We start from the raw sequence: 20,235 nt of genomic DNA on the forward strand, positions 1-20,235 counted from the left end.
ACTCTGACCTGACTGATCATGTGGGGAACCTGAACACAGTCTGCATTAAGTACGTCAAGAATCTGAAGAATCTGGACACATCTAGGACCAAAGAAGAAGAATCTGCTGCGTGTGTAGAAATCTATGAACAGCGTATGAAACGTATCCGGGTTTATAAGATTTAAACTACAGGGTTGTTTAATTAATTCAAAATTTTAAAAAATGTCGCCTTGATGTCAGTGGGGGTAAAACCATGATCTGTTTCTAAGCAGCTGCTGATGTTGGCCTGTTGAGATGGTGCTACAGTCCCCTTTGTTGAAGCCAGGAAGCACCAGCGGAACGATATTTTACTTGGAGTGCTGCTGCTGCTGTGGAAGTTTGATGTGGCCGTAACATCGACCCATGTGGGCGGTTCCGCTTTAATTTCTCCACTTCTAAACCACAATAGTGCAAAGAGGATCATCCTGCCATGGCTGCCACAGCTGCCATCACAACCCACCCAGGTACTATAACACAGATAAGTTCAAAACTGATTTAGGTTTAACTGTTTGCCAGCATGTTTCTTCCAGCCAGGGTCCTGGGTTGAATCTGAAGGAGAATCTGTGTAGCGAGTTACAGATGAGGGTGATGGTAAGGAGGCCTCACAACCTCAAAGAGAAAGCTGCTCGGCTGTTTCATTGCTGTAATGCTAATGAAGACTTATCTAATGATTATTGAGAACAGCATATTTAATATTCAGCCTGCTATTCTTTTATAAAATACAAATAAAAACAGATAAATGATTTTATCTTCTGAGAGATGCCCGTCTCATTTCTCAGAAACAGACTTAATATTTTTAAATCTAAATCTGATGAGTAATTTTGGGCTGAACTCCACATCTCATTGGATGTTTTAACGCTGTTACCTGCTGCTTTTAATGAATTGGTGATGAACATTTCAGTTGCTGTCATCGTTGCCAGAACTCACCGGTCCAACCTGCTAGACAACGACAGGTTCCGGTCATCGGATCACAGCCATTGGCGTGGACACAATCACATCTCTCCCTGCAGTCCAGCCCGTATGATCCCTCCTGCGAGCAGAATGAGGACGACATGTAAAACAACACATCTACACCTTCGAAGGTGGTTTTCAGGAGTTAAAGGAGAAACGGTCCAGAAAACACCAGAACATGAAGAAAGAAAAGATCATCTGGGTAATTGTTCTTGTTTTAGTTGTTTATTATCAAACCTGTTCCCAGATGTTTCTGACTCAGTGTTTTAGGAAGAAGAGCTCAGTTACTGACAGGATTCCAACATGTTCTTCGTGTGATCTTCTCCCAGATTCAAATGTCCAGGTTTCTCAGACAAGTTTTGCATATTTTAAATGCAAATATTGACTATTAACCGCAGTAGATTTTCTTTACTTTTCTCAATGACTTCACTTCTATTATTATCACCTGTCCTACAACCTGAGTACCATCTGTCCATGAAACCTTCAGAGGTGTTGAGAACATCTGAGAATCTTCAGCCAGTAGTTCTAAACACCAAAAACTCTGAAAATCAAAATAGCTGTGTCGAAAATGATAAAAACCTGAACAGGTAGGTGGAAAAGAAAGCTGCTGTCATGGTGACTTTCTTCAAAAACCAACATAAAAAGCCGCTCTGATTGGGGCAACTTGTTCTTAGAAAATACTCTAGACTCAAAGATCGTTTGGTTCGACTTTCATGAACAAAAGTGAGAAATAATAATTGCGTAAAAAACTTACCGGACACGGGACGTCACAGTATTCCCCCCTCCAGCCCGGCGAGCAGGTGCAGGTTCCGTTTATTGGGTCGCAGGCCGCCTCATTGGTGCACTGACATGTCTGATTGCAGTTAAAGCCCCAGGTACCGCTGGAGCACGGGATGGTGCAGTCCACACCCTGCCAGCCTGAGGAGGACATGGACACAAACATCTGTCTGTTAGGGGACAGCCTGATGGTGCGTTCAGAGGTGTTTGCAGAACTGTTCGGCAGCTGAATCATGGCTAGGCTGTTAATAAGCACAGAAAAAAACTGAGGAATCAGTGATTCCTGCAAATGTTCCTGAGTGAGATTATGTAACAATCTGGAACCAATAAGCTCGCAGAAATAGGAGAAATGGGACTTCATCCACAATTTTAGGCCAGAGGGAAAATCTGCAAGATTAGCAAAACAGCAGTGATCTGTTTGTTTTAAAGCTTGTGGGATTTTTATGTGTTTTTCCATAAATTACTGTCCAGACCCCTCCAGCTTTAAAACAAACAGATCATCTTGTTTTGTTTAATTTGTGCCTGTTTATTAATGCTTTTTCTTCTGAAATAAAACTTATCTCAAATATACAATAAAGCAACAACATGGGGGGTCAAACTTGATCTCCTGGTAACCACGGAGAAACACCGGCTGGGTCTATGAGTCAGAAACTGAACTCTAAAGGCAAAAGAAGTGAAAATATGATGATTTAGTGTATTTAAATGGAGCAAGGTTCTGATGGTTGCACTGGTGGAGCTGCAGCTCCAGTTCAATAAGAGGACTGCACATCCGAGGCGTACAAAAAGGTAACCCAGCCAGTCTGGGTTAAATATGTCATGAGAATTACTGTTGATACGAACACATTACTCCGAAATAAGGTTTTGGTTGGCCTAGTCAAAGTCTGAATTTAAATCCAATTGAAATGCTGTGGCATAACCTGGTCAGCATCTGGTCTGCTGACTGAAGAATCTTGCAGAACCATGTTACTTAAAGGTTCTACAGGTTTTTCTGTCTTTCCTCACTATTAGCATCAAAAACTAGACGTTTATTATTCCTAAACATAATCAAAATGCTCTGTGAACACAGCTATTTCCTTCTAATGTCTGCGTTTCCTGCAAATGTTCTAAACTAAGTTGTAAGTTATAAAGTGGACCAAAAGCAAGCCAGGACCAGCTTAGTGTTATCTGTGAAACTTTGTTCCTTAGCTCTTTTCACTCATCCAAACAAGCAGCTGGTCCTGCACTCTGTTTCATCATCCTCCCCTTTAATTACCTTTGTTCCCATAGAGAATCTCTGCCGCATAAATATTTAAACAGTCAGATTTTAAAACATATAAATTGGGAACACAATTCAGAACTTAATAAAATGTTCATTAATGTTGGTACTTCACATTATGGGGTTGGAAGGTTTGGTCCAGGATGTGGCATTATTATTAAAGAAACACTGAATTCTCCTCCCGGTTCTGGTTAAATGAACCTTCTGCAACCGGATGCAGTGTTGGACCCGGAACAACAGACCAGGACACTCCCACAGAATCTGAACTGTGTGGGAAAACCAGTCTGAAACATGATGGAAGCGATGAGCCGAACCTTCTCTGCAGATGCAGGAGCCGTCGATGTGCAAGCAGGAGATCTCGTTGTGGCAGGAGCATGAGGAGGTGCAGTTGGTCCCGTACAGACCCAGAGGACAGCTGATGGAGCAGTCATCTCCCTGAGGACAACAGAGACACAAACACAAACTCTGAGTCACATCATTCACATTTACCTGCATCCGGCTTCAGATTAAAGGAATGTCGGTCATTTTTCCAAACGGATCAGGAATCCTGTGAGTACTGCTGCTCAGTTCAAAGGTCAGCTCAGTGTTAGTGGATCCCTTTGAGAAATAAACATCGTGTTTGCAGTCCTGTCTGTACACAGGAGCTTTGAGGTTTAGAGAGACTGACTGATGAAGAGTTTTCACCCTCATTTCCTGTTCCTGCAGCTCACTGCAGGCGTTGCATTCTTACTCAGACTATCTCTTAAAACTCATTTCAAGCCTGTGAGTGCATTTAATTTGTTAGCGCTGATGCAATAAAGCAGCAGATGAAGCAGGAAGAAGGAGATGATGGGCGCTGATGGCCTCCCTGCAGAGCGACATGATGGCTCTGCTTGTCCAATCAAAGCGGGACGCAGCTGCAGCCTCATCTGGGCGTCTAACCTTATTCAGGCCTGCTGGCATGCTGCGATGGACCGACTGCACCTCCCGCATGCTGTTGCATTGATCAGGACCTTCAAGATTTAAACTCTGTTAATTAAAGCTGCCCGCTTCCAACCTGCTACCTTTAAATTATTATTAATCCAATATTCACAAACCCAGCCCAACACACACGGACAGGAGAGCACAGAGGACTTATTAAAAAGTTAGTGAATTAAGAACTTTGTAAAAACTCTGGTAATAAATAACCTGCGTGGGCTCAATAATGAAATTCTTCCAGGTGAGACAGGTGACCTCTGAAACAATAATTAAAGAAAGATCAATAGACCCTGATCAGGTAATCAGGATTTTTTATTGTTTTCACTTGTTTTTCACAGGTAAATAAATTAAACTTACACTTTTCTCAGTAATAAATAACTTAATATTTAACATTGTTTGTCTTACAATTAAAGAGCAAAAGACACCTCCAGCTCATCCGTCCCCCATCGACATGCCTGAGCATTTTCTGTCTCGCTGAAGGATTTTCACCAACAGCACCTGCAGGATTTCTCAGAGGTCAGTCGGGTTAATGAGGACGTCCTGTCTAACTCTCACGCTCTCCCTCCTAACATTTTCTTTTGTTCTCTTAAAATCTGAGGAAACCATCATTAAACTAAACACAGGTAGAGATGCATAAAAGCACCTCACAGAAAACAAAGCAGACATGAAGACTCTTCATCACATGGTGTAGCAGAATGAAAAACTGTGCTGGATCGGGACACAGCAAGATGGGCACTGTTAGGGTTATGAATCTGTAAATATTATTTAATATTTAATATTAATATTTTATCAAATAATATTTGGGTCTGTTAAGGGTTGTCCTGTGAATACCAGCCCAGTAAGGCGATGGTTTTAGGACAAAATAGAAAGGTGTGAGATGAGCTCTGACATTATTGAACAGCATAAACTCTGCACATATATGGAATAAATTCACACAATTTCTTAAAATACAAGAATTTATTAACAAAAATAAGTCAACTCAAAGTCAAACATATTTCAATCAACAAACTCTTTACTTTGCTAAAATAATCCAACTAAACTACCAAGCAGAATTAAAGAATAAGGAAGATTAATGAGTTATGTACAATATAAACAAATTATGATTAAAGATGACTGAAAATTATGACCAAAAGAGTGATGCAACATTACCATGCAATGTTTATGTCTGAGAACCAAGGATTATCTTGAAGAATCTGGAAGTGAAGTTAATTTAGTCTTGGAACTAACTTAGACAATAATCAGCAACATTTAGACAACCATTCACAATGTAAGATCAGATTAAATATTATTTTAATAAAATAATGTTTTAAATAATGATCTGCTGAATAAAACCAACCTTCTGGATGACTAATTCTCAACGGTGTCTAATTAACTGCCTTTATTTATTAAAATAATATTTAAAGAAATATTATTAAGGGAATATTTTGGAAAAGAGCCAAATCATTCTGGAGAAATGAGGCTTAATTGTGTTACTTAGTTATCAAATTTAGTAAAATAATGTTAGGGACACATTATTTACTGGATTGAAAACTAAACCTTTCTGGTAAATATTATTTAGCAACAAGCACTGTCCTTATCTGTTAGCAGTTAAAGCTAACAAAAGAAGCTGATAGCTTAGCACCAGAATCAAACCCACACCTTTAAAATACCGCTAATAAAAAGGTTAAAATGCATAAGCGCATTATGATCAATATTCTGTTTAAAATCAACCTTCAAGTAAAGTTTGTCTTAACTTTAAAAACATACAAAGAACACAAAACCAAACTTCATAAAATGAAAAACGTTTAGATAATTTAAATCTAAATCACTTCTTTATTATTCTGCCCAAACACTTAACCTCATGAACTGTGATGAGGAACATTGTCCAGGGCGGAGAAGTTTGAAGAAACGTCCAGACTTTAAACGGTTAGCTACAGCTAACCTCCAGCTGTGGGGAGTGGCGGCTGTTCTGTCGGCCGGTCAAACTGCACCTTACCGTAACCATGGTGATGCGGCTCCTGTTGTCCTTCTCTCAGACTGGGAAAACTTTAGGTTAAGGATTTAACCGCGTCTCTCTGAAACATGAGTGAGGTATCTCACTATGGGACACACCTCCAGCGCCTGTCCCCAGAAGCTCGACTGACAGGCGGAAGTGACGTCCGCTCCCATGGGAGGGACTTCCTCCCAGTATAAAAACCAACGTCTCGTAGGTGATCTTCAGTTTAATAAGCACACCTCTTCCTCGTTCCCTGCAAGGAGGGTGATCTGGTGAGATACCTCACTCATGTTTCAGAGAACCAGGGTTAAATCCTTAACCTAAAGATCTCTTTCAACATTCGTTTCGGGATCTCACTATGGGATATTTCTGCTCCCCTATTGCCAGATAAACTCACTCGAAGACCAACAGATGCATCCTGCATTCATGGCAATGTGGAACCCACTCCCAGAACCGTGTGAGCCAGTGTGGGCCTGGTGACATCCAGTTTATAGAACCTAGTGAAGGTGTTAGGGGTCGCCCAGTTGGCAGCCTCACATATTTCCTCCTCATGTATACCCTGGAACAATGCCCAGGATGAGGCCATACCACGAGTGGAATGAGCCCGCAGACCTGCAGGGGGTGCAAGGCCTCTGCCCTCATAAGCCATAATAATAGCCTCCACTACCCAATGCGAAAGACGTTGCTTTGTGAGAGGCTTTCCTTTATGTGATGAAGCCCACGACACAAACAGCTGCTCTGATTTGCGAAAATCTGCAGTTTTTTCCACATATAACCGCAGAGCTCGTACTGGGCAGAGCGTATGCAGTCGTTCATGCTCCTGAGGGGAGAATGGTGGTGGGTAGAAAGCCATTAATTCAAGGGCACGGCATGGCAGAGCCATAGCAATCTTAGGTATAAAGGCAGGATTAGGTTTCAGTAAAACCCTTGACTCCTCACCCAAAAACTGCATGCAGGACGGGTTAACTGAAAGCGCTTGAATGTCGCTCACGTGCTTAGCAGAAACCAGAGCAATAAATAAGGCCGTTTTAAAGGAAAGCACTTTGAGCTCAACCTGCTGCAACGGTTTGAACGGTGCACGTGACAACGCATCGAGTACCATAGGTAAATCCCATGAAGGAGTGAGGCTCCTCGACACTGGACCACGTCGTGCACCTTTCATGAATTGACACACCAGGGGCTGCTGCCCCACTGTTTTGTCACCAAAGCCAACGTGACAGGCTGAAATAGCAGCCAGGTACACCTTCACATTGGAAAAAGCCAAGCCTTTATCCAACAGTGCCTGCAGAAAAGTTAAAACGTCCGACACAGGGCTTTGCATTACGCTCACCATAGGTTTTGCGCACCAACTCACGAATGCCTGCCATTTACCCTCATACACGTTACGCGTGGAAACGGCCCTTGCATTTTGAATTGTGTCAATAACGTTCTGGGGAAGCCCACTGGCAGCCAGATTTAACCCCTCACAGGCCAGGCCCATAGGGCCATGCGCTCTGGATGCGGATGAAATATTTCTCCGTGTGCCTGCGTCAGGAGATCTCTGCGGAGGGGAAGCCGCCATGGCTCGCCGTGTAGCATCTGAAAAATCTCCACTAGCCAGTGTTTCCCTGGCCAGCAGGGAGCTATCAGAATGAGTGAGTGTTTTCCCTCTCGCACCCTGGCGAGAGTAGGAATGATCAGTTCCAGCGGGGGAAAGGCGTACAGTAGGGCTGGCAGCCATTTGTGCGCTAGCTCATCCAGTCCAAGCGGAACTTGTTGCTCTGTCAGTGAGAAAAACATTGGACACTGAGCGTTTTCCCCTGATGCGAAGGGCAGAAAGTGTCTCAGTGCCAGCATCATGGCCAGGAGTTCCAGACAATTTTTGTAAGCTGTGTGTTTGTGGACTCCAAACGCCGTTTACCATCATCCCCTCGTGAGTGGCTCCCCAACCTGTCAGCGAGGCGTCTGTGGTAATTACCTTCCTCGTCAGGATGGTTCCCATGGTAACGCCGGTGTTGAGAAAACCAGGGCGCTTCCACGGGCTCAGCGCACGTGCACATATGAGAGAAACCAGGACGCTGCGGTGAGCATGGCGTGTGGGGCTCAAGCTGAGTGACGCCACCCACCTCTGAAACGGGCGCATGTGTAGACGGCCGAGTGTGATGACCGCCAGCAGACCCAGCAGTCTGAGGCATAACCTGAATTTCACCTGTGTGCCTCTGCGAAAGAGTGCCAGACAAGCCTGAAAGGCTTTTACTCGGTCCGCTGAGAGGCGCGCTCTGAACTCGACTGAATTCAGGGACAGGCCAATGAAGGTGATTGTTTGCACTGGGGTTAAAATGCTCTATTCCCAGTTTATTGTGAATCCCAGAACTGTCATATTTTAAAGTAAGCATCTCGGCGTGCGTCATGAACTCCTCTAAAGACTGAGCTGCAATCAGCCAATCGTCTATATACGTCGCCAGACGCATCCCCCTTTCCCTCAGAGGTGCGTTGGCTGCCTCGGTGAATTTCACGAACACACGAGGGCTCAGTGAGAGGCCAAAAGGAAGTACCAGATACTCGTATATCTTTCCCTGAAACGCAAATCTGAGGTATTTTCTGTGAGGGGGATATGTAGGGATATGGAAATATGTGTCTTTCAAGTCTATGGAGACAAACTAGTCTCCTTGATGCACAAACTTTATCAGAGCTGCGTGTGTTAGCATCCTGAACGAATACCATCTCAGATATGTATTCAGAACCCGCAGATCCAATATCGGTCGCAGGCCCCCGGCCGAACAGCTCTTTTGTGCTGCAAGGACTGTACTATGCCCTTGAAACGGGGTGGGGGCTGTCAGAAATTGGAGCCTGTATCCCTTGGATACAGTCTTTATCACCCAATCTGACGCTCCACATGCTCGCCACAGCTGAGTGTTGTTTGCCAGTGGACCTAAAGGTGCTTCCGTGTAAACACTGCGCAACACCGGCTGAGGGATCTGCTGTTCCGCTACAACTGTTAGCTGCGCTCGCCCAGGTCTGCTTCTTCCACAGAAAAAGCAGCCTGCTGTGTTAGAGGTAGGGTGAGAGCTCCCCCTTGAGGCCTCATGTGCTGCTGCACGGCCACGTCCTGTCCGTGTGTTATTTTTAACATATTTTTCATGTTTTTTTGTTGTGGCTGCGCCCTCAGCTCCAAGCCTGGATGCGTGCCAGAAAACAACTTTACTAAACCCCTAGGTAGCACGCCTCTTTTTCTTTGCGCTCATAGTAGCGGAAGGGGTCGCTTGGTTTCCCGGTGTTGCCGTGGGAGCGAATGGCTTCCTTCCCCAAGCACCTTTGAGCTCGGTTTGTTTCTCACGGTCCGCTGACTGTGGCTGAGGCTGGCATTTGGGGATGCGGTAGGCCGGTCGAGCCGCCGCTTGAGCAAACGGCACACGGGGTGCTGGGGGGGGAACAGGCTGCGCTTTCCTGGGAAGACACAGCTTTAGCGCTTCACCTTCCCTATTTTTTTCCGTACAGCATTTTTGCATGGCTGCCACGGTGGGGCCGAATAAGCTCTTTGGGTCCACGGGGATGTCGAGGAGCTGGTTCTTCTCTCTTTGAGACAGGCTAGACAGGTTCAGCCATCTAGCTCTCTCCTGAGTGACCATCAGGGACATGGACGCAGGGATAGGTCTGTCACCACGCACAACTCGTCTCACAAATCGGACATCGGTGTGCCAGTCACTTGCTCCTGTAACTCCGCTTGGTAAGCGAGGAGAAGAGATGAAGCGTTTAAGGCTTTAACAGATGCAGCCACTGCCTTGTAGCTTTTCTCATTCAGAGCGGACTGAAAAGAATCAGCTTTGAAGGGAAGGGTGGGTCCTGCCACTGTCATGGCTGACTTCTGCGATGGGTGCAGGTGAGATGCTAGCAGAGGTTCTAAGGGAGGCAAATGTGAAAAACCGCCGGCCTCCATGCCTGTCCAGTCCAGCGCCGACCCTCCCAGGGCGGGGTTCTTGGCAGTGAGAGGATTGCTCCAGGACCGGGTTTCTTCCTCGAGGCACTCGGGAAAGACCGGCAACAGCTGTCTGCTGGAAGATTGGGGTCTCGGAAGCCGCTTCCCCTCAAATCGAGATGTGGTAGTTTCGGTGAGGGTTTCCGGCCACTTGATGCCCATCTTCTTTGCTGTCCTTCTGCAGACATCGTGCAGGTCCGTTGCAGTCGGGTTTGGGGAACCGCAGCAGCTGGTGTCATCCATCACCGAGGGCTTTGCAGCCGACGAGATGGCATAAGGCCCGCAGTCCAGCTCGTCATTGTCAGACCCGAGACTGATGGACTTCAGATTTTGACTGGGCATTAGCAAGAGTGCTGAAAATTGGAAGTGCGGCCTCGTCTTCCTCTGGGTCAGTCAGTGGCGCGAAAGCGTCGAGCTGATCACCCCAACTGACTCCAGCCAAAGTGGGCTCTCTCTCATCAGTACCAGGAAGCTCCGGTGGCAGGGGATTGGCTACCCCCATCATAGGATCAACCTCCGACAGGCTAGCTTGGCGTGCTAGCCTGTGCCGACAAGATTTAAGGGAGAGCCGTGCACAGTGCTCGCAGCTCTCCGGTGACGCCAACGCGTCCTGGGCATGTTGCAGCCCCAGACACGAAGTGCAGACAGAGTGGGTATCTGCCCCAGCTATGAGATTGCCACATGTGCAGGTTCTAGATGGTGGTTTGACTCTGTTCATGGTGAGAACGAGTGCAAGTTACACAACTTCGTAAGCTCCGTTAAGATTGCAGCTAGTTTGGTGACCAGTTGCAGCGCTGCTGTTTGGCGACAGACCAGCGTTGAAAAGGACTCACAGTTATTGAGAAGCGCTTGGCGACCGAGTGGTTAGCTCGCTCTGTGAACAGTTAAGCTAACTCAAGTTACTGTAATGACCGTCTGAGAGGTGCTTCTGGGAGCGAGAAGAGGTGTTAGACTGAAGATCACCTACGTGACGTCGGCGTCTATACTGGGAGGAAGTCCCTCCCATGGGAGCGGATGTCACTTCCGCTTGCCAGTTAAGACTGGTGTAATGTAATAGAGCTTCGGGGGGACAGGCGCTGGAGGCCTGTCCCATAGTGAGATACCGAAACGAATGTTGAAAGAGAACCGCTTCACTCGGCTTGTAGAGACAGCGTCTCTACTGGGGACATCTCTGGAACACCGTTTGCTTCTGCAGACCTCAGAGAGAAAGTAAGCAATGCTTACACCTTAATTTACCCCTTTTCATGAATGAATACCGGATTCTTTCAACAGTGATTTATCAGTTCTTAACTTGTGCATATGATCGATGATCGTATGACACCCTTGGAACCAGTTTGAAGAGTTTATGTCTGTTTGCCACCAAAGAGACATTACCGCGCTGCCTCTCCGATCCCAGTCCCGCAAAGAGTAACAGTGGAAGAGATCGGACCATTGGAAAGGGGGGTGCTTTTACACAGCCAGTGGCATCATGGGAAGTCCCCTGCTACCCCCAATTCCTAAGTTATGCCGGAAGTAGGTTAATGCAATTTATTTTGAAAGTTCCAGAAAAGTCCATACCGCATCTCCTGTTGTAACTCATGGCTGTGGGTCCCAACAACACCAGAAGAAGAGTCATTCAGGACATTAATCCTTCACCCAAACATAACTACACAGTTGTATCTGCGTTTCTTGAACTTTTTGTTATATTTGCAATAAAAACATATTTTTGTATTTGTTAGTAGTGCAGCAACAAAAGTAAGCACAACAAATCCAATGACAAAAAACAAAAATAACAACCCAGCCAGACTGGTGCCATGTTCTGATTCAGAGAACCTCAAGGCTCCATGTGTTTATTTAGTCTGATGCCCCCCAGTGGTTGTTGTTGGTAAATCTAATTATTGAACACTGTTGACACAACATAAGATAAAAACCATAAACTTGTATACATTTCTTCAGAGGTTTCATCACTTTGACACTTAAATGTGCACTTAAACTCATTTTACAATTTTCTGATTTTGTTTTGCCTGGGTATCCCTTAACACCTCATTAAACGTGTTTCTGTTTCCTAGCAGGATAGGAACTTGATCGCAATTTGATCCCAAATATCACTCAGTCTATGCATTTTTAAAGTCCTTGACAAAGCTCCACCCGCTGTATGTTAGTGTTTTCTTAGGTGACGTGCTCTGCAGAGAGATCAGTGTAGAGCGCAGATAAAAAATTGTCATATTTTACAAGGTTCAAATAAAAGCAGTGTGTTTATGAAGCAGGAGAACAAGCTTTTCTGTGAGTTTTGTCCACATTTTCTTAACTGAAACTGCATGTTTATCAATAAGTCATATCAAAGCAGAGAGGAAGCATGCTAACGTAAGCCAAGCACTTCAGCAAAGAAGACACTGTTTCACAGAGCACAATGTGGGTTTATAGCTTTGTTGAGTCACGTTTATGTTTATACTCAAACAATAAAGTTATGCATCTTTTGTGTGATTAATCGACTTTATTATTTCTACAATAATGTAGATTCAATCTTGATTTTAGCTACTTTTCTACCCTAAATGACTCGGAGCAGTACCAGAAGACAAAATTGTTCATCAGGAAATCCTTTCATTTTCTTTTATTTAGTAGAGCATGAATTACAAAGTAAAATAAAGCAACAACAAGATGTAAATCACATCTTTTTTACAACTCTGTTTTTATGCAATTATGAATTTTTGGTTTACATTAATTATCTTGTTTCATTTGCAAATAAATGCTGAAAACATCCATTTTCACCTAAAAATGAATCCATTCATAAATGAAATTGCATCCGTTACATCCGCAGAATAAAGGACACACACGAGCTGATCTTCCCGAGGTTTAATCGCCTCAAAGGATGAAAGGTTCTGTGATTCATTGAAGATGGAAACGTTCAGTTTAAGTGAAGCTGTTCTCCACTTCAGAGGCTCTAAATCAAACTTAAGGAACTAACAAGGCATCTTCTGATGGAAGAACAGATTTAAGACCTCAGGTCATAGACGTACATGCTTACAGATATCGATCCAGCCGTCTGAACTGGTGACAATACTCCAAATAAGTTCTCTTTAAAGCTGGTTCCTCATCCACACATTGGCTACCAAAGTGGGAGCTTCCAGCTCCCATCAATTCTCTCTGAATCAATAACTCTCTGAATTCAGCCGCGACAAACCAAACACACATTCATCTAGAGAGACCTTCCTGCTTTCATCTGCTGAAATCTCTGATGTTCTTGGTCCAATTAGAAAAGCCGCTGTCATCTCTCTCCAGCCGGATCAGCCGGCGCCACAGGCGGCCTGGGCCCTGTGGCCCCAAAGGTTCACACAAACACACACCTACTAACACAAGCTCAAAACTATCACTGAAATCACGTCTGGTACGAAATATAAAAAAGTCAAATTTGATTTATTTATTTTAGTTTAATTTAGTAAAAAACAAAACCAGACAACATGAATCAGAGAAAAAGATGTTGAACACCTAAAGGCTTCAAACTGCAGTAAAACAACAGTCTGTTAGAGAAAACATCCCAAATCTTTACAACAGATTGTTGTAAATAAATTAAATCTGAACGGGCAAAATTTTATAGCTCAAGTTCAGCACCTTGGTTCCATTTACAGAGTCTTGTAAAAGTATTCACATCCATTGAAGTTTTTGACATTTTGTCTCGTTCTAAACACAAACGTCACTGTATTTCATTGGAATTTTATGTGATAGAAGCAAAGAAATGGCGTAAAAGGAAAAATGATTCATGGTTTCAATATGTTTTGCAGCTAATCAGTAAAGTGTGCTGTGTGTAGTCAGCCTCTTTACTCTATTACTTCTAAACAAAGCCCAGTGCAACCAGTTACCTACTGAAGTCTCCCAATTACTACACAGAGGTCCTTGAGAGAACATTAGAGAACAACCAGCATCATGAAGACCAAAGAACACAGCAGATAGATCAGAGAGAACATTCTGGTTCAGTTTAAAGCAGGTTAAGTTCTAAAACAACAACTCAAGCTCTGAACATCTCCCAGAGCTCTGATCAGTCCATCATCTGAACATGGAGCGAGGATGGACCACCTGCAGACCTACCGAGACAAGGACGTCCACCTAAACTGATAAGGACAGCATTAATCAAGGAAGCAGCCAAGAGGCCCATGGTAACGCTGGAGGAGCTGCAGGAGGAGAAAAGCATTAGAAGCATGGTGGTGGCAGCATCATGCTGTTGGTCTAGGTCATAAAATGCCAAAGCTTATGCTTCTAACATGAGGTGTTGCCACACCTTGATCCTTTGCAGCTCATTTGGGCTCAAGCTGAACAAACTAAGCAAAGATATCAGCTGAGGAAAACAGGAAAAGGGGAGATTTGGGGATATGTGGATAAAACATGATGCAGGATGCAGAGTTCTGATGATCCGTCTTGCAACTTAATGATCAAGCAGCCAAAGACATGCTTTAAATAGGCCCGTTACTTTCTCAAAACAAGGAAACATTTACCAACAATCAGCGGAAAACACAGTTTCAAGAGTTAACGCCTTTAATGTCATTGTCAAGGATGTGGACTCATTCTGAGCTCCATGTTCAGAAACACTGAAATTAACACCAAACATTTTCATAACTCGAACAGAGTCAGAGGAATGCTTTGGTTCTTATTGCCAAAATTTCACAATTAGGCAAAATATGGATTTTGTGTTGAAGAAATTCTGCAGCAGAGAACCAGTAGAACGACTACATCTATGCAAGCTGACTGTATATAAACTGAACTGAACACCAGCTCTAAATTCATAAACATACAATGAAATCTACATTTCATCATGAAAGACAAAGGTTTTTAAATTTTAAAGTTGCACCTTTAAAAATCATTTCGAGTCAGCTTTGTTATACTCAGAACAGATTTACAAAAACTGTTGTCTAAAGAAACAAAACAAACGGATTCAGTTCAGTCCAATCAGATTCAACTACATCCATTTTACCGTGAGCTAAGTTAGAAAACCCTGCAGTCAAGTAAAGTTAATGAGTAAAAGGTTTTCTCAGAAAACCCGCAGATTGCATCAAGCCACAGACTTTGCAGCAATCCCTCTTCCTGAATAAACTCGCAGTGGCAGTCAGCAGTGAACTGCATTGAATCCTTCGTACAGAGCAAATTAAAATATTTCTAACAGCTGAAGAAATATGATTCATCATGTTCTGGTCCCTTGTGGCATTTGCTTTTCATGCACAACATTGACTGCTGATGTGGGACACCTGAGGACCTGGTAAAGCTCTGTTTATTTAAAACCCTGACTATCAACTAACTTGTGTCTGCTCTCCTCCACAAGTATGCTGCCACATTTTACTTTCTAGATCATTTTGATTGCACATTACAGCATTTTCACATACATCATCCACTCATGTAGACCATACACCACTGGTTAAACTGACTTTCACACTTCATATTAGGAACTTTTGATTTTTAAACCTTAGTTTTGTTGAATAAATTTATATGCCATGACCTGTGATGACGTCTACGTCCTGGTTTTGTAGAACCAGTGACTGTCAGCGGCTCTGTTGGTTTAATAGAGCATCCCCCAAAACCAGCTCCCCATCTCAGCTCTGGGACAGCGTCTTTTGGTGATGTAATGTAATTTGAAGATTAGCTGTGAAAAAAATCATATTTTTTCTTTGTGCTAACTTCCCTCATTTCTCTGCAGTCTCTGGCTGACCCACATCACGGGTCCACACCTGCAGAACTCCTCCTAACAAGCTGTGCAACTCTTACACTAAACCTGCTGCGTCAACAGTGCCTGATACATCAACTTCATTGTCTGGAGGTGCATGTTCTGCACCTGCATGTGCACATGATGGCCAGAAACCAGCTCTTAATTTTTCCCAACAAAGACACTGAGGTTCTGCACGAACTGCTCTGGGGTTGTTACAGTACAGCTCCCATGTTTCTGAGGAAATCCCTTTGATTTCTTGTAGCTGAAGCCACTGTTTGCTCAGATCCGACCAACAGCTGACACAATCCAGTGAGACTGAAAAGGTCTGACAGACATTGAAGACATTCATTAGGCCAGTTTGAGTCAACAGGGGCATGTTTGGATAAAGACTTCGTAAGAAAGAGGCTTTTCTGTTCCTCATTATTTATCGTCTCATCAAATATCGTCAAACTGTAAGGCTTAGAGCAGAATTTGGAAAATTATGCAACACACAAAGTTAAAAGTTGATCTATTGCATTATGGGTAAGCAATAGCATCAAATAACTAAATGATATCCTCAGGAACCTCTCTAACCTGTCCTCTGAAATGTGACTGATCCTTTTATCAGGTTGAATTTAACACAGCACGTTTTACAGTTAAGAGCCTCCTTAAACGGACTGAATGGGTTTTACTTGAAAATCACATCAGTTTCTTCTAACTGGACCAGTGATAGCTGTGGAGGTGCTTTAAACTGTTGGAATGAAGAGAAATCAAGTCTCATAATCAGCTGTAAATTCACAAGGATTCAACTTTTTGGGACACAAAAAATGAGTTGTTTCTGTACCTGTGTCACAGCGCTACCAGGGGGCCTGACTACTGTGTTTCCGCTGGTGCTGCGTGCAGTCGTGTGGACGCATATTTTTCAGAGTTGTTTTTGAAACAATATCATTTTTGTCTCCTTGTGGACAGGGCCTGAGATTTATTTAGCATCAATCAAAATATAGCGCATCAGTTAAGGATTATAAACTTAAAAAACACCTGTAACAATAAATGTAATCAAGTATTAGTTTTATTCACTATTAATTATGTCTATTTTCTGAGGATTTCCATAAGTAAAAGAAAACTGAAACTAAAAACTAAACAAGAAATAGAAAGTTTCCAGATTTGTGAGCCTTAATAATTGTATGAAGAGACTTAGGGATGAGAGATTTTAAAGAAAGAGAACCACCGTTTAAACGTTTGGCTTTCAGCCACAGAACTAAGGGATGAAGAGGAAAAGAGAGTGCTTACAGTGGGTCTGTTGAAATCTTAGTACCACCTGTGTTTCTGGTCCATGGTTCTGCCACTTCTGTCCAGCTCTCAGCAGATTATTCAGCTTAGACACCAACAACAGGTCTGCCTGCGTGGTCATAACTACTATAAAGGCGGGTGGTACTAGTGTCTCCTGGTATTTAGCATGTCTGGAAGCTTCTCATTTTGGATTTGGAACTGGGTAACGAACAATGACACTGAGCACATTAGCATAGAAAAGAGTCTTTGCAGGAACTTTATACTAAATTAATCAAATAGGCAAACACGTATACAATGGAAACAAATCATTTTAACACAATAATATCGAACAAGCGGATCAGACTTGGTTCTGACTCGTCTGAGCAGGGCTTTATGCTGCTTCTGTTTCTCTCAGTGTGATTCTCAAATTTCAGCTGCCTTCAAATTGCAGCAGCTTCCAGGGGAAGGAGTCATCACCAGGTTCCGATCAACCAATCAACAGTGGGCTGTGGCCACACTGAGCTATATAGGAAGTGCAGACTAATTTAGACATTCAGAAAGGCTTTCTAAATAATCTATTTAGTCCTCATTAGTCCTTAAATGTTGAACTCTCGATCACACAACCTTCTATATTTATTTTACATGTTTGAAGCCTTGGAACTAAAAGCAGCTCGATCATGAAGATCTAGAAGCATAGTTTGTTTAGATGTTTGGTCTGTTCTTCAGTATAAAGAATATAGTAGAAAGAGGCATTAAATTCATGTTTCCTATTGGCTATGCAGCTCCGTGTGGCCATCTGAAAAGAGGACTTTGGACCACTGAGCCCAGGTCAGATGCTTGTAGCCCATGTGTAGGACCCATCTGTGCATAGAGGTTTTGGATATGCTGACTCCAGCCTCTGTTTACTCCTCGTGAAGTCTGCCAAATTCTTGAATGGATTTTGCTTGACAATCCTCTCAAAGCCATGGGCATTCCTGTTGCTGGTTCACCTTTTCCTTCCACTCAACTTTCTATGTATATCCTTGGATATAGCATGACCCTTTGTGACTTCCCCTCCTTGCGGAGGGAGTCAATGACTTCTGAACATCTGTCCAGTCCGCAGTCTTCCCCGTGATTGTGTCTCCTACTGACCCAGAGTGAGAGCCCATCTAGAGGCTTAGGAAACCTTTGCAGGTGTTTTAAATTGATTAGCTGATTAGGAAGTGACATCATGGGTTTCCAGTATTGACTTTTTTACCATTTTCTATTTATTTTAATTATACGTGTATATTAAACATGATGACCATACATGTTCAGGCTGTGACCCAGCAGGTAAACTGGAACTCTCTAAGGCTGAGACAACAGAACACATTGGTAAATGGTTCTGATCTGCACGTCCGTTACAGGTGTTTTACTTACAGATGTAGTAGTAGATACAGCAGTGTTACGGTAATAATATCTTTCTGTAAGGAAGAATCTGTTGGCTTCTTTGTGTCAGGACTGAATTTTATTTATCTGTTCAGTTAATTTGTTTCCGAATTGAATTTTATTGGTTCTTTGTTTTAATGTGATGCTTGAATGTTGCTGTTATTCTTGTATTTTTATCATTTCTTTAAAGCACTTTAAATCACCTTGTATGAACGGTTCTATACAAATAAACATGTTGTGACGTAGCTAGAAATACCCTGCCATAGAGCTACCATTCACTGTTCACAGCTGAGTGAGAAGGGGTCAAAGTGAAAGTCAGATCCTTGTAGTCTGAGGCCTGGGTTCTCCACCGGACCCTCTGGGTCAGGATGACGGTGATGATCCAGTTTGTTGATGACCTGTTATTGAGTGATGGTAGGATGGACTTCGTGAAAACACCCCCCAACACTCCCTTCCATCACCATCCTCAACAATGTTGTGTCTACTGTGGACCAGTTCCGGTTCCTAGGAACCACCATTTCTCAGGACCTGAGATGGTCCTCACACATAGACAATGTTCAGAAGAAGGGCCAGCAGAGACTGAACTTCCTGAGGCAACTCAAGACGTTCATACCTTCCACAGGACCTGCTGGTCATCTTCTCCAATGCCATCATTCAGTCTGTCCTGTCTTCATCCATCTCAGTCAGGTTTGGTTTATCCACAAAACAGGACAGGTCCAGACTGCAACGACCAATCAGGTCTGCAGAGAGAACCATCAGGACTGACCTTCCCTCCATCCAGGACTTATACAGGTCAAGGGTCAGGAAATGGTCAGCTAAAATCTCTGCAGACCCCACACATCCTGGACACAAACTGTTTAGACTTCTACCTTCAGGTGGCGCTACAAACCAGCTGCCACAGAAACAGTTTGTTCCCCCAGAATGGATAGATTTAAAATGTGTTAATTTCCAGAAAAGTGTGGCCGATGTCAAATTCCTTGTTTTTTGTCACAAACTTGGTGAATAAAGCTGGTTCTGATTCTGATTCTAAATCTACCTGAGAATCTGTTGCAAGGCTTGAAAACTGATGTTCACAAATGTTCTCCATCCAATCTGATTGAACCTGAGCTGTTTTACAAAGAAAAATGGAGTACGTGTTCAGTCTGTAGATATTCATAGCTGTTAAAGACAAACCCCATAAGACCTGCAGCTGGACCTGCAGCCAGGGGTGGTTCTACAGAGTTCTGACTCAGGCGGGCTGAGTTCTGATGCACTCCACACGTTTCAGATTCTTTATTTGTAAAAAATCTTGTAATGTACATTATTTTCTTTTTACTCCATATCATACACTACTTTGTGTTAGTCTGTCACTTAAAATCACAATACAAATACACAAATGTTTGTGGCTGTTATGTTACAAAAAGAAAATGTGGAAGTTAGAGCAGTGTGAATACTTCTGTAAGGTGTTGTATTCCCTATGGTCTGGGAACACCTCTGGATCCTCCAGAATGAGCTGGAGAGTGTTGCTTAGGTAAGAATCCCTGGGTTTTCCTGATGAAGTAATCTCTCACTATGGATATAAAATCTAGGGCTTGATCCATTTTTATTGACCTCTCTCTAATTGTATTCTCAATATTCCATCTTTCAAAACATGCACGTAACATTGCCACATTTTTAACTCCCTTTGTGGAGATCTGTGCAACATCAGTAGCTTCACGATAGAATGAAATAATCTTGCGTTTGCACACTTACTATATATCCAGGTGCACATATACAGGCTCCGGTGATGCCGTCACAGTCGGCTCCGTTGGCGCAGCTACACGGCTCTCTGCAGCCCTCGCCGTAGTAACCAGCTGGGCAGGTCTCGTTGCAGTAAAGCCCCGCCCATCCGGCTGCACAGCTGCACTCCCCTGACAGGGGGTGACAGCTAGGAGAGGAATGAGGGAGGAAGTAAAACTTTTCTGATGTGATGCATTCAGCTTATTTCTTTGTTTTCCGTCCAAGCAGATAGACAATCTCATTTCCTCTTTCTGTAGATTAGTACA

At 43.4% G+C, this 20,235-nt stretch overlaps 1 protein-coding gene across 3 annotated transcripts in view; it reads right to left on the reverse strand.

The window, feature by feature from the left end:
• The window catches only part of LOC124866530 (multiple epidermal growth factor-like domains protein 11), a 172,393-nt gene that overhangs the window by 36,460 nt on the left and 115,698 nt on the right, over window positions 1–20,235 (reverse strand). For all 3 annotated transcript variants that reach the window (XM_047362355.1, XM_047362357.1, XM_047362356.1), the window contains exons 10-13: window positions 19,943–20,117; window positions 3,316–3,436; window positions 1,724–1,887; window positions 946–1,048 (exon numbers count right to left, since the gene is read on the reverse strand). In XM_047362355.1, coding sequence (XP_047218311.1) covers window positions 946–1,048; window positions 1,724–1,887; window positions 3,316–3,436; window positions 19,943–20,117 — 563 coding nt within the window. The remainder of the gene's footprint in view (window positions 1–945; window positions 1,049–1,723; window positions 1,888–3,315; window positions 3,437–19,942; window positions 20,118–20,235) is intronic.

This window comes from Girardinichthys multiradiatus, chromosome 4 (assembly GCF_021462225.1).
Source record: "Girardinichthys multiradiatus isolate DD_20200921_A chromosome 4, DD_fGirMul_XY1, whole genome shotgun sequence".
Classification (NCBI taxonomy): domain Eukaryota; kingdom Metazoa; phylum Chordata; class Actinopteri; order Cyprinodontiformes; family Goodeidae; genus Girardinichthys; species Girardinichthys multiradiatus.